At 38.0% G+C, this 15,188-nt stretch overlaps 1 protein-coding gene across 1 annotated transcript in view; it reads right to left on the bottom strand.

Moving 5' to 3' along the window:
- The window catches only part of PROK1 (prokineticin 1), a 37,001-nt gene extending 24,322 nt beyond the window's left edge, over nucleotides 1-12,679 (bottom strand). The window contains exons 1-2 of the mRNA XM_083173081.1: nucleotides 12,608-12,679; nucleotides 7,279-7,404 (exon numbers count right to left, since the gene is read on the bottom strand). Of these exons, the coding sequence (XP_083029207.1) occupies nucleotides 7,279-7,404; nucleotides 12,608-12,679 (198 nt within the window). The remainder of the gene's footprint in view (nucleotides 1-7,278; nucleotides 7,405-12,607) is intronic.
- Between the last annotated feature and the right edge of the window lie 2,509 nt (nucleotides 12,680-15,188).

Raw genomic sequence — 15,188 nt, 5'->3', positions numbered from 1 at the left:
AAGCACATGTTCATTTTGATTATGATGTGTCAGCTGTTGCCAGGTTCTAAAGAGACCAGTTTTTAGTGTAGAACTTGCATTGAAATGGGGTCCCTTGGCGATGGGCTGCAAGCTTAAATGCATTGATCAATTCATGAACTAAAACCCCATTATTTATTTAATTGATAATTTGTATAGTAAGAGGTGTTAGTTTATGATGGCCAGTGTTGAGCCCCCTGTACTTGTATTTACTAGAGCATGTGGTAACTTCACCACAACCAGTGAATGGCGTGTGCTGTTTGCACCCCACTCGTAGGAATGGCAAGTGTGGTGGTATCCTGTATGTCTATGTGTCTATATATATATATATATATATATATATATATATCCAAGGGTAAGATCCTCACGCAGGTCTTAAATGTAGTCCAAATTAACTGGCTTGCCCTGGTGCCACCCAAGGGGCCTCGCAGCCCTTAGTAGACAGATACAGGAAAAGAAGGGCACTCAGGGACTAGTACGGCAGGTGAACGTAGGACAAATTTATTGCCTGGAAGTCTACGTTTCGGGGTCTCCCCCGTCGTCAGGACAAAACAATAATATATATATATATATATATATATATATATATAGAGAGAGAGAGAGAGAGAGAGAGAGAGAGAGAGAGAGAGAGAGAGAGAGAGAGAGAGAGAGAGAGATTGTACATTGTACATATCTAAACCCCATGTTAAAAACATGCCATGTGGTGTTTCATTGCTTTAAGTGGTGGCCTGTGCCTTCCCATTTAAGGGGTAGGCAGTATCCATAAATGTTATGGGGCTATTTTTGATATGGCTTTGGGCAATATGGGAAGTTGACACTTATTACCCATTGATGTTATAGGTTATTGCCTCAGAACTTGTGATTTTAACAAGGACTTTTTTACAAGGACATTTGTGGAAATTGGTATGTTGCCAATTCCATATAGACCTTCCCTTATCCATGCTTTGCTTGCTCTCCTCCTTATGCATATCATTATATGTGTTCCAGATGCAGGTACGCATCTATTCATTAGGATCTCCAAGGGATCCAATTTTATTAATTGTACACCTTCCCTGAAAGGTCGACATCTGGAGTTCCCAATAGAACTCATGGTCCTTGTACCTATGGGTATGTACTCCTACCATCACTATTTATTACATTATAATTTACCACTTCGCCATGCATGCATAGTGAGTAATTTGTTTTTTTTTCCACCACCCAGAATGTTACCACTGATGAAGTAGTTTTCAACGAAACGCGTTGGACTGTTTCTGTTGGACTTGTTGAACCGAATCATTGACTCCTTACAGATGAAAAAAATGCTTTTATATTGTATTTTATGAGAGAAAAAAATTGTATTAAACCTGTTGAAAAGTGATTTGTATATTGTCACTACGGTTCTTCTCATTTGGTGGTGGAACTACATACCAGGGGCGCACTCTGTTTTTCTATATCCATTTTTTCCCCATATCCCCCACTAACAGGGGGGACTAACGGGGTTGCTGCCCAACTAATATTCCTATAGCGCATTGAAGGGGTACATCTTTTTTGTGTAATAGATATATATATATGTGATGTGAAGTCATAACAATCTTTATCCCTATGTGGCTATGGTCTACACGGTCTAATATATATCTATAGATTATTTATTTATATTATGATAGGATTTGAACAATTTAAATCTGCACTGATTACCTTTTAACTTAGCTACAGAGGTTGAAACATCTATGTGTATTTGTGATGTGGAATCCTATTGCCTTCCTGAATGTTTAAATATCTTATCTGGAAAGTGGTATAGATACCATTACTTTATGTCCCGGTCCAGCAGGGGATACACTTACATGTCCGGACCTGTCCAGTACCCCATGGAAAAACAATTGTGGATCTGCACCTTTGGCCTCGACTGCTTTTATGGGCTTATGCTTTATGATTCATGCAGTAATCTGGAATTCATCAAGTGTTCCTATTGCTGGTCCACCATGAAATTTAATGTTAAAGAGTTTATTTCATCCTGCAAGAAATGCTCTCAGAACAAGGTATCTCTTCAACCTCCTGCCAGAGAGCTCCAGCCTCTCTCCAATCCTGAATGTCTATAGTCCCATCTTTCTACTGATTTAATTACAGAATTACCTTCTTCTTCTTATGGTCACAATACAATCTGGGTAATCATTGAGTGTTTTTCCAAGATGGTTCATTTCATCACACTGAAAGGATTGCCTACTGCTCCCAAATTAGCCTATTTTTTTATTTCCAAAATCTTTTGATTGCATGGTCTTCCTACATAAATAATCTTGGACAGAGGAGTTCAATTTGTAGCTACATTTTTGGAGGGCTCTTTATTCAGCTTTACAAGCAAAATTTTTAAAGTTTTTCACCCACAGCTTACCATCCACAATTCAATGGTCAAACAGAAGGAGTAAATCAAGCTTTGGATGCTTTTTACATTTATACCTATCTTCTGAAGATAACTAGTCTGAACTGTTGCCTTAGGCTAAATTTGTGCATAATAGCATCCTATCATTCCTCCTCAGAAGCCACTCCTTTTTTGTCATCTATGGTCGTCATCCCCAAGTACCAGAATTTCAAAGTCTTCCCGTTTTTTTTTTAATTTGTATGTTCTTGCAGTTAAATCATCATTATGTCTCTTTTCTAACATTTGGAAAATAGCTCATTCCTATCTAAAACCTAAACCCGATACAATAAATGTGTTAACTGTCAAAGAAGAACAGTTCCCAGTTTCAAACTACAGTAGTAGATAAAGTTTGGTTTTCCACACAGAATCTCAGATGATTCTCCACCATGAAATTTGTGATCTCTCCTCTTGTCTACAAGTTACAGTTACATCCTTTTCTATAGATTCCCAACTTATATATTTTTTGTTAAAACCCTTAATTTTAAACTTTGGATATTGAAATCAAGAAAATCTTAGATTCAAGACATTTGATCAATTGCCATATCTTGTTGACTGGAAATAACTTGTGTTGAAGCATCAATGTTCCCTTTCTTAAGCTGAAATTCCATCAAGAGATTCAATACAAGCTTAGGAAGTATCCTGAGTCCACTTCAAAGTGGGGAGGGGGCTCTCTTACGATCTGTCCGTGGAGATGCTTACCCGTCCAGATGATCCAACTAACCCATCTGCTTGGATTCCCCCTCTTCCAGCTGGTAAGCATCTATCCTGTCTGCTGGCTCCTGCCTCCGGCTCTTCCGGTTGCAGGGGATTGCAGCGTCTCTTCTCCTATCATGGCACTCAGCAGGGACTACTGTCATATGACCTCCTTGACCAATCCACGGCAGGAGCCAGCAGCTAGTATGGTGAGTCCAGGGTTATAAAGCTACTCTTATAACAAGCAGTAGATGCCAGTACCATACTTCACTGCCAGACTTTATGTGTAGAGCTCCTTCTAACTTGTCAGTTCTCTGCAGTACCTACTTCAGTACCTTCTTCAGACTTCGGTTCTAGTCCACTCATCTAAAAATTCTCTAGATCTATTACTCGCTTGTTTGGTACATTCTTCAGTCTTCAGCTCTAATCCAGTCACCTGGTAATTTTTTGGATCAGTAGTCCTCAGTCATCATTTCTGTCCTCAGTGGCAGAAATGCACTTTCAGGCGTTGGAGTAGGTCAATAACATGGCAACTCAGCATGCATTGCAGCTCCGTATGGCACATGCACCTGTCCCTCATGAGGACAGAGGGATTTATATGGTGCTATGCATCGGGATATAGGAGTTGTTTGTTGCCCTCCATTATTTCTGACAAGCTAGAGCAGGTTAAAAATGCAGACATGGGACAGGAGCCTTCTCTCCTACAACCAAATAGTGCCCAGATGGGGTAAGTCCTTATGCGATGGGAGCATAGTTATTTTCTTTAGTTATAGTAGGTTAATAGAAAATGATTTATTATTTTTTCTATAGTGTGTCTAAATGCTAAATGTGCAGCTGTGACAGATCATTCTGTGGGAATCAGGCTATTGGCTATTTGTGCAGACCTTCACCTGTGTAGAGCCAGCAGTCTAGTCAGATTCACGAGTTAATGAAATGGATGGAAAGATCATTTGTTCTAAGGAAGATTTTTTAACCTTTCAAGGTCTTGATCTCAATTACGAAATCTGATCTGATTATGAAAAGATGGATTTCTCAGAATGTGGTATAAGTCAAGAATTTGCAGATATCTCTAGTGGGGAGTCTGGAGACATTTGTAAACAAATTAGGACTTTTAACATTGCTATAATTAAAAGTATTTTTAAGAATATTCACAAATCTATGAACTATAAAGGAACATGAAAAAGCTGATGAACAGGATTCATTGTTTTTATGATACGGTAGATTAAAGACAAATAGAGTTTTTCTTGTACATAAAGTTATTAAGGAGATTGTAACAAAGGAATGGTAGAATTTGGATAAATGACAAGGAAGTCTTGCTAATGCTGCGTACACACGGTGAGATTTGACACTAGATTTTGACTGTATAGTCAAAATCGCATGCAGATCGCACAGGTTTTTTACTTTGTGATCTCAATGCACGCATCCGGGACAGCACAAATCGAAACCCAGATAGACAGGGCAGCAATGACTATATAGTGCAAATCGAATGTAGATAGCATAAACTGGATGTAAATAGTACAGAGTTAGAAAAGATTGCATAGCCATCAAATCTTAAGACGAATAGCAAGGGAATCTCACCATGTGTACACATCATAAGATCGACCGTATGTATTCCATAAGGGATGCAGAATTTCTTAAATGGTGTATGATACCAATAATGGGATGCTGCTGTTCCTGAAGTATTGTCTAAATCAATCTCTATAGAAGATGGAGCTTATTTTAAAGACACAATAGAAATAAAATGTAGGTCTCTTTTTAAAAAAACTGCCAGGTGTGGCTATTGCCTCAGTTTCTAGAGCTTTTAGATTGTGCAGCGGTGTATACAGATCTGTAAGAAATATTTCAAAGCGATATTTATTAAAGAGTTTGGAGATAATACAAAGGGCTGTATTTGTGTAAAGCCTCTTTGGATGTAATTACTTTTGCTGCTACAGCTGTGGCTAATGCAGTAATAGCAAGAAGGGCATTGTGGCTTTATTCTTGGTCAGCATACTCTCATTCCAAAAATATATTGGTATTATTGCCTTATGAATTGTCATTACTATTGGAAATAAATTAGAGTTACTGATACAAAAGATCGGGAGGGCTTCCATAAGATTTGGCACTTGATGTGCCAATTTTACATTTGATCAATTATGTGCAATTTATCACATGTAAAAGGACTCCTGGGAAGCTCCGGGGGAGTTCAAGGGAAATCGGATGCACGGCTGATGGGTCAGATTGTGATTTATCCTATGTTATGCACATCTGACCTCCTATCCGATGTGCATGGGAACTCACATCGGATCTGATCAGATCTCAAACATCTGCGATTTGGCCACTTTTCATCTGATTTCTCAGGCTGATCTGTCAGAATCGGATGTAAACAGTTTTTGTAACTACAAATAAACACTTGCTGATACAAAATTACACTTAAGGGAAGATACAGGAACCAAAAACTGGTAACAGTGGTGCAAAGGAATTTCTGTCCTAGGAATGATATCATCAGCCATTTGGGTAATGCAATGGGCAAGATGGAGAATGATGGAATTGCAGTGGAATGTGTGTGGAATTGCATATGCGATCCTATACTAAATGGGCCCCTTATGTTTTAGATGTTGTGGACCCCTAATTTAGAAGTCAAGGGATTCAAGGGGTATTGAATAAATAATATCATTTTATATTGGCGTCTAGACTAGGTGTATCTATATTAGCTTGAGTACATCTATTTGTAAGTGCTGACTTTGTAACTAAAGAAGAAAATATTGAATTAGGTACTTGAGTAGTTTCACGGTGGCAGTTACGTAGTCAGCGTAGTGTCCCTGTCAGCATCGCAGCCAGCGTAGTCAGCGTCCCTGTCAGCATCAGCATTGTGTTCCCACAGCCAGCGTAGTGTGTACCTTTGCGCCTAACCGGAGCTTACACAGTTAGTGTAGTCAGTCAGCGCTATGCAGTTAGTGTAGTCAGTCAGTGTTACGCAGTTAGCGTAGTCAGTTAGTGTTAGCTCTGGATAGAAAAGTACTGAGCAATTGGTGAGTACTTTTCTATCCAGAGCTACCACACAGACCCAGCAGGCAGAGTGTTTTATTATAAATAATTTTTATTGTTTATGTGCATGATATTTTACATCTGAATTTTAATAGAACAACGTGTATACAGGTTGTATAATCATTACATAAAATTGTCTGTAAAGATCATCCAATCTTTCAACACCTTCATTTAAAATCACCCCAACCTAGTGCTGCCACAGAACCTTTGTTCTGACCCCCCTTGTTGCTTGTGCGTCTCAGGCAGATGGAGCACCTCTCCGCTGGCGTCTACTCACGCAGGGGATCTGGTGGTTACTGGCACTGTGTGAGAGGTGCTCACTAGGCTTGCTAGGGACCCCGGGGACAGAGCTGCAGCTCATGGGGACAGTACGGTGACTACGCAAGGCTGCTGCTGGGACACTACGCTAACTACGCTAGGCTGCCATTGGGCTACGCTGACAGTGTAGCGTGACGTCGTGAAACTACACAAGTACCTTGAATTATAACTCACTGATAATTCAGTTTCTTAAAATTGCTCCATGACAGCCTTTAGTTTGCCCTCCCTTGATTGACGTTTTTTCCAAAGAGACTGATATTGAGACACACTAAAAAAGACACAGGGGAGCAGTTTACATCAAATAAAAATCAATCTCTATACTATAAATGACAGATGATCTGATGTTCTAAGATTTGATATACAGAGGCATTCAGCATATCAGCCAGATTGCTATATCTACTATGCTATATTTCCAGAAATATCAGACCCGGGCTTCAACTTTAACCTTATTGCTTTCATGTACCAACTGGAGTGGACTGTCCTGTAATAATTTATTTTTATTGATGCTTATATGTATTTTTCATTTTGAAATGCATCTCTCAAGGGGCTTATTTTGTAATATCAACTGAATTGTTCATCACCCCAGCTATCATTTATGTGACGCTCCACTCACAGGTCATGCATGTCACACAGACAACATTTGTAATTAGTGCTTTGGACACTGCAGCAGTATATGAAAAACTACTCAGAAGACTCGTGTTCATGTGATAATGTCTCAGGTTTATAGAAATTATTTCCATAATGAGTCATTTGATGCTACATTATAAACGTGACAGTGACACTCCCCTAGTTTCAAAGTGAACTGATATGTTTGTAGGATGATTGTATACCTTGTGGCTAAATGGGTGACATTCTTCTCCTTCCTGTCCCATTGGCGTGCACATTCGTAGTCCACGTAACCACAGGCTGATTGCACAGCAGGTTCCAACCCCACACTGTAGATCTCTCTCACAGGCCTAAAATGTGATTCAGAAGGATTTTAACTCATTATATAAGGATACTATGTACAAAAAAAAAAAAGCTAATCTTAAAAAAAAAGCTACTTGTAGTCATTAATGACATTCAAATATATATGCATTGTATTTAAATGTAACATCATTTCAGCAAGCCCATCACTGTAATAAAGTGACACAAAGTGTGATTTCCTTTCCACAAATGATACAAAGAAGATAAGTAATGTATTGCATCCGAGGTAACAGAAACACCCCATATTACAATAAATTGCTCTGTTGTTCTCTTTCACTGAGATCCTGTACAGTTAAGTTCTTTAATTATGAAGTATAATATCCCTACAATATACAGGCAATGGTTACATATTTTACCTCCTACTGTAGAAAAAATATCTGTTTTGTAACTCTCATTACATGTAATTTCTTCTGCAACAGTAAAATAAGAGTAAAACTAAAATTTACATGAGTAATACTAAACTACATTGTATATGTTAATTATTTAATTATGGTCAGGAAATATCCAAACACCATGATTTATAAAATTAATTGACCGCCACAACGCTTAAGGATTTTATGTTCACTGTGTTTCCTCCAATATTTACAGTACTTTGTAACTAACACATTCTTATCATTAGCAATAATTTATCATTTGTGGTCCAATTCATTCATATTATCACTCTCTATTTTCACTAGTATAATTTTACCCTCAATAAATATATATAGAAAACATAAACTTAAATTATCAACTTTGTCCAGTTAAAGTTTAAATTGCTTTTAAAAAAAAGTTTTTAGAATTCAATTGAATTTTTCTATTGTTTTTATATATTTGAATTCACATTATTGTCTATAAAAATAAAAATTTAGAGTAGTTTAGATTTAAAAAATAAAAATATGGATTAAAATCCATACATCATTTAAATAATCAATGCACAAATAAATAACACATCACCAAGGTCCAGGAAAACAATGTTAATTATGTAACAAGCTGTACTCAATGTGGTTAATATCGGTTTTCCTGGACCTTGTTAATGTGTTATTGATATTCTCATAGATTATTTTAATGATGTATAGATTTTTAATCCAAAATATGCATAAATTATTCAATTTAAATGTATTTATTACCCTACAAGAGCCTCCCTGTTCTAGTTTTCCACATAACCTTTTTATTTAGATCCCCAGGTGGCAAGGATTTCACAGGAGTAGTAACTGTACTCTATTGTATTTCAAAGTGTTTTTTTAAATTCTGTCTCTGATTAGAGACCCTCAAATAGCATTTTTGGAACTGAGAATTGGCAACACTTTACTGACAATTGAGTGTATTTTTGACACATCTTTATTGTATAACTTAAGGCCCATACACACTGGTAGACTTTAATTTCAAAAGACTTTGCCAAAATCTTTGATAGATAAATCTTTCACCAAAGTAGTGTGTACACACTGGACTATTTTCCTCAAAGAGCAAGAGATTTTCAGGAGGCGAAAGACTTTGCTGAAAATCTTTCATATACAAGGCTATTTACATAATGGGCTGGGTTTGAATTCCAAAGGTAGGAGCAGGGGCCATTTTAATCAGTGCATTCCTGTTCTTGGTGCCTGATTCAGAACTGATTGTGAGGCTGTGTATATTTGGAGCCGAGCAATCTGGTAACCTCCACCCCACGCCGCCCTGACCGGGCAAAATCCCGCCCGTGTTCACGGCAAACATTTAATTTGTAGCCGTGCACATAGGGAGAAATTAATTCATGTTTGCCAGCAATGTATACGTTACGCCATAATAAAATATGCATTGGGGGGCAGTGGCAGTGGTAACATATACTTTGCTGGCCTGCGAAAAGTTTAAGGCATGGCTTTGTGGGACAGGGGACTAAGAACACCATAATGCCCATTTCACATTATACCACATACTATAAAGCCAATTACACAATATGCCACACACCATTGGGTGATGGGCAGTGAGTGATAGTTATGGATAGTGGGTGCAGCAGCGTAAAGGTGGTGGATGAGGATGACGGGCAGTGGGTGATAGTGACGGATCGTGGATGACAGCAGCATGAGGGTGATGGGCAATGGGTGATAGTGATGGATAGTGGGTGACGGCAGCATAAGGGTGACATCAGTGTGAGGGTGATGAGCAGTGAGTGATAGTAATGGATAGTGGCTGACAGCAGCATAAGGGTGGTGGATGAGGGTGACGGGCAGTGGGTGACAGCAGTGTGAGGGTGACGGGTAGTGGGTGATAGTGACGGCAGTGTAAGGGTGGCCGGTGATGGTGAAGGATAGTGGTGACAGCAGCATGAGGGTGATGGGAAGTGAGTGAGGGTGACGGGTAGTAGGTTAAAGCTGTTTCTTTATGGAGGGTCCCGCAGTTGTAGAGTTGTACTGGCTCGGGGGGCACAGTCCATCCTGCCACCCGACACAGTCCGCCACTGGAACTTGGGCCCCTAGGATTATGGGGCCCTAGGGCAACTGCCCATCAAGCCCTTGCATTAAGATGGCCCTGAATATATACATTGCTGGCCTGTGCCAGCAATGTATATATTACTAGCTAATACGTAATCATTGGTGCCCAGTGGTACCAATAATATATAAATTGCTGGTCTGTGCCAGCAATGTATATATTACTGGCTTAATAATAACATTGGTGCCCAGTGGTGCCAGTAATATATACATTGCTGGCATGTGCCAGTAATGTATATATTACTGCATTATAAACATTATTGGTGGCCAGTGGTGCCATCAATATACAGGGCCGCCGACAGGGGGGTGCCGTGGGTAAAACTGTCCCGGGCCCCGGCCTCTGGAGGGGCCCGGGCAGCTGCCCACAGTGGCATGGCACCACCACCACCACACTTTGTAATCATATAATTGTTATTACATGAAGAAAATGATAAGAAAATGTATGGAATCGACCTTACTATTGTACAATGACATTCTTTATTGTAAATTCTCTTCTTTGTGCAATAAAAACATAAAAACATAAAAGAAAAAAGTTGCATTTTTCATCTATTCACCAATTAATTTGCTGATATATACAAACTGCTACAATTTGCAAATATATATATATATATATATATATATATATATATATATATAGCTATATATATATATATATATATATATATATATATATAAATAAATATATTAGTATAAGCATCCCATAGGAAAATCCACACTCCTGTGCAACACTTGGATAATTGCATCCTGGTGTGAGAAGGTATAAATAGTAAGTGTATGGATGACGCTCTGGGAGACTTAAATACTTATTACAGTAGAGCCTGATATGGCAATCAACATTTCAGTGTGGGGTTGCACTTATATGTGCTGGTAACATATTTAAGACAGAAATAGCTGCCAATCCTGGCATGCTGCATGTCTCCTGCAGTTGGGTTATTGCTATGTACATGTATCACAGCATTGTTTATTCATAACATTTCTATATTGTGATTTACATACAGTATGTCGAACACCTGAGGTATTGAAAAAGGTCCTGGGTGATTGTTTCACGCATACACAGGATTGGTATATTCAGTGTGATTATCTGCTGATAAGTGAATAGGGGGATTTATTTCCTATGCCCCACTTTGATTACTAGTTACTTGGGTGTTATGTATTTTTGTGAGTCATATTTTAATATGTAACAAAAAGTTAAGTTTTAGCTGTAATAAGAGGGCCCCAGCAAATATTGCTTTCTTTGTCTAACATACTGTAACTTTGCCGGTTGCTGTATTTTTACAATCACAGTAAATTTCCATCATTCCATAATTGCATATTTTGCACTATTTTCTAAACAGATAGAAAAATAGATACTATAATATTTAAGTTTGCAGCAGAGTGTAGTTACATTGTTTATTTTTGTTGGGGTAAATACACTAGTAACTTTGCCGGTTGCTGTATTTTCACAATGACAGTACATTTCTGTCATTCCATAATTGCATATTTTGCACTATTTTCTAAACAGATAGATGGAAAAATAGATACCATAATATTTAAGTTTGCAACATAGTGCAGTTACATTGTTTATTTTTGTTGGGGTTAATACGCTAAGAAATGTATACTACTTTCAGACATAAATGTCTAAAAATCCTGTCTTTTACCCGGTATTTTGCCAATCCCAGTCTGACCCCCCTTCACACAGAAAAGCAAATTACCGGGTTAAAAATTTCTACCGGTAATTTGCTGAATAACTCAGGTATTCCTTTTGTTTGAAAGGTATTTACGACCCAGATTGACTCTTTCATACAGAAAGGGCAATACGACAAATTACCAGGTAGAAATTTTTAACCTGATAATTTGCTTTTCTGTGAGAATGGGGTATTATTATGTATCATTAGCTAAGTCCGCAGTATTACGTAAAGCAATTTGATATGTAAATACTGCTATTTGTAATTTCTTTTAAGCATGGCAAGTAAAGTGCTTATTCATATAAAATACCTATTTTTCTGTATTTAAGTAAATACACAATTCTTTAAATAAGGATATTACGTGGAATTGCATCTAAATTAAAATCAATCTTTATCTTATATAAAGTGCTGTTATGACATTCTTGACAACATTACTGGCAAGCTAGCAGAATGAAACATTTGAAATATATATATATATATATATATATATATATATATATATATATATATATACAGGTCGAGTATCCCGTATCCGAATATCCGTTATCCAAATTATTCCGAAAACCAGACATTCCAGAAAGTGAAAAAAAAAATTTTTTTTGCTAAAAACTTACTGGGGACATTTGTAACAGCATCACTGGGGACATGATATGTAACTGGCACTATATATGTGCATGACAATGATTGCTTGGCATTCAAATTCAGTGCTGAGATAGTACACACATTTTGTTTCACGTTTTGAAACCTTGATTTTTGAACAAATAAAATATATTTGTGTGTATTTTATGTGGTAATAAAATATATTTGTGTTTATTTTATGTGTTTATACAGCATAAATGCAAGATACTTCAAAATACATCATTGAAATATTAAAATATTCCGAAATACGGAATAATCCGTTATCCAAAATTCTCCTGGTCCCGAGCATTTTGGATAAGGGATACTCAACCTGTATATATATATATATATATATATATATATATATATATATATATATATATATATATATATATATATATATATATATATATACACTGTATCTATATTTATATATAGATATATATCTATAGATATAAAATCAGACTTACCCCAGTTATGACCGCACAATTTGAAAATGTGATAATCAGCAAAATAAAAAATATCTGCATTATAATTTTCATTGCAAATTAGAGAAACAATATCTAGGAGAAGATCCTGATGTCCTGCTTTATCTTCTAGAGTCTCTATGCAGTATGGCAGCATTTTACTTCAGCCCCTGTATATAAGGGAGAGAGTTCTTCAGTTTCCCTCTGTGATGTATGCTCCTCTGAATCTATAATGAACATTAGTTAAGAAAAAAATCAGTTATCTGACAGGTCTTTCGAATAAGATGCTACAAAGATTTAGAGATTGTTAGGGACAGAATGCTCACCCTTTCTCAGCAATCATTCTTTACATTCTGTTGCTATTTAGTTATCTTTATTTTTATGTGTGTAGGGGGTGATTTTTTTTTGCCATTTAAAAATGTTATCATAATGGCAACTATACAATGTTCAGAATATCATATGCACAAATTAGACTAAAAAGATAAATAATGTTTGCTCTGCAGGTATAATTTAAAGTAGCCTTCCTCAGGAATATATAATACAGGAATATAAGTCTACGTACAAAATCACTAAAAGGACAGTTAAACCATAAAAGGAAACCTTATGGACCAAATGTAATAGGGTGTAAGAATCAGAGAGAATTTGGGAGCAGTTTTCTATTTTTTTTAAAGTAGCAATCATTTACATTGAAAACCCAGGTTGATTTTGCAGTGTAATTGATTGCCACTTTAAAAAAATAGGAAAACTCTCCCAAAATCTCTCACTTTCTGATTCTCACACCATATTACATTTGGCCCTATATGTTCTAACCCACCTCATGAACTGCTAAAAGTATAGCCCAATTGATTCAGAATTTAGTATCATTTAAAAAATGTACTATAAAAGGTTTATTTGTGGAAGAAGAAAAAAGCCATGGGGGTCGGTAAGTGACAGTAGGAGTGTTAGGCAGGGCTGAGTGCGGGAACCTGATTGCAGAGGATCGACGGTCCTGCTGGCCTCCTGCAAGCTAAGACTTCGCCAATAACAACCACGTTTGTGGGGCCGAATTAAGTCCGGCCCAAGACCAGTGTCTTCCACAAGGTGGCCCGCAGGAAATCGAACACACTGCAAGAATGGGTGAAATTACGTATACACTCCCAGAACGTGAGGGTATGAACCCACAGGTGCAACAATGCACAGATGTTAACTAGGTGAATGTCCCTAAAGTACACAATGGGTGCAACAATGCACAGATGGAAAGAGAATCATAATAACCCTGTATACCTGAACTAGGAGAGGGGAACCCCCTGGACAGGCAAGGCCTGACCCTCCTGTGCAGGTAACTGCAACAATGCAGAGATGGTAACAAAGGACAATGCAAAGATAAGGATGCAGGGGACCCCTGACTTATCTGAAATAATGGCTGGCAGCAGGGTCTGGCAAGGACATTGCAGGCTGGACAAAGCAGGTACTGAGGACTGAAGCAGCATGGGACCAGGAACACGAGTCACAGACACTGTGGATGCTGGATACAAGGTGTTAAGACCGGGAACACTCTGGAGCAGGAACCCTGACAAACAAAACTATAACCAGTCGGGTCTGCATGCTGGAAGCATAGCTAAATAACCTAGCATGCAGCCACACCCAAAGACACCCAAAGACACCCAAAGACCAGGCAAGGTGGATCAGCAAAACCCGGAACACTGATCCAGTGAACAAATACAAAACCCACACAGAACATGGTGACTGGAGAGTTACACTGACCCGCTGGAGGCGGATCGTAACAAAGAGCTGCGCCATGGGTCATCATGAAGAGAATCTTCCAAAAAGTTCAATGAGCTTGAATTGCAATTTCTGAATGGAATGCTTTTCTGAAAACATTGGAACCCTTAGTGAGGAGCAAGGAAAAGAGGAGTGAGAGAGGGCTGAGAATACAGATACAGATGGACACTGAAAGTGATGCAAAAACTGAAGAACTTGTCTGGGAACTGGTGGCGGATGACCAGCACATGCTTGCCTACAGTATGTAGATTAAGTGAATGTGGCAGGAATAAACTAGTGTGTGTGGGGGATGGGGGGGTAAGCTATATGAGGGTGAGCGGTCAGGGTGTACATACTGTTTTTTTTTAACTCAGCAACAGACACATCACCGAGCATGTTTAGGTGGGGAATTGCCAATGACTATACCTGCCCATAATGTCACTGCTTCCTAAAGAATGGCATATTGATGCAAGATCTGAGACAAATATCCTAGTAGCCAAAGTGCAGCACGCTAAGTTGTTGTTAATTCTGATGAAAGTGTTATAAATTGGAATCCTGGTCTTTAAGGTGTTTTAGGTGACCACTATTCACAAAGCTAGATTTAATAGTCAGGTCGTAGTCCCCACAATAAATACTTAGAGAGGAGGAATAAGGTCTAGTGGCCAACACACAGCACAGACTTAGGGGTCAATTTACCTATTGAAGAAGGGATGTTGCCTATAGCAACCAATCTGATTCTACTCATTTATTTAGCACCTTATAAAAGATAATAGATTGAATCCCAATCTTCAGTGGAACTCCCATCTTAGTAAATAGACCCCCTACAGCTTGCAATATGCAAGTG

This window comes from Crinia signifera, chromosome 2 (assembly GCF_055691185.1).
Source record: "Crinia signifera chromosome 2, ASM5569118v1, whole genome shotgun sequence".
Taxonomy (NCBI): Eukaryota; Metazoa; Chordata; class Amphibia; order Anura; family Myobatrachidae; genus Crinia; species Crinia signifera.
This window is presented reverse-complemented; position numbering and strand designations above follow the sequence as displayed.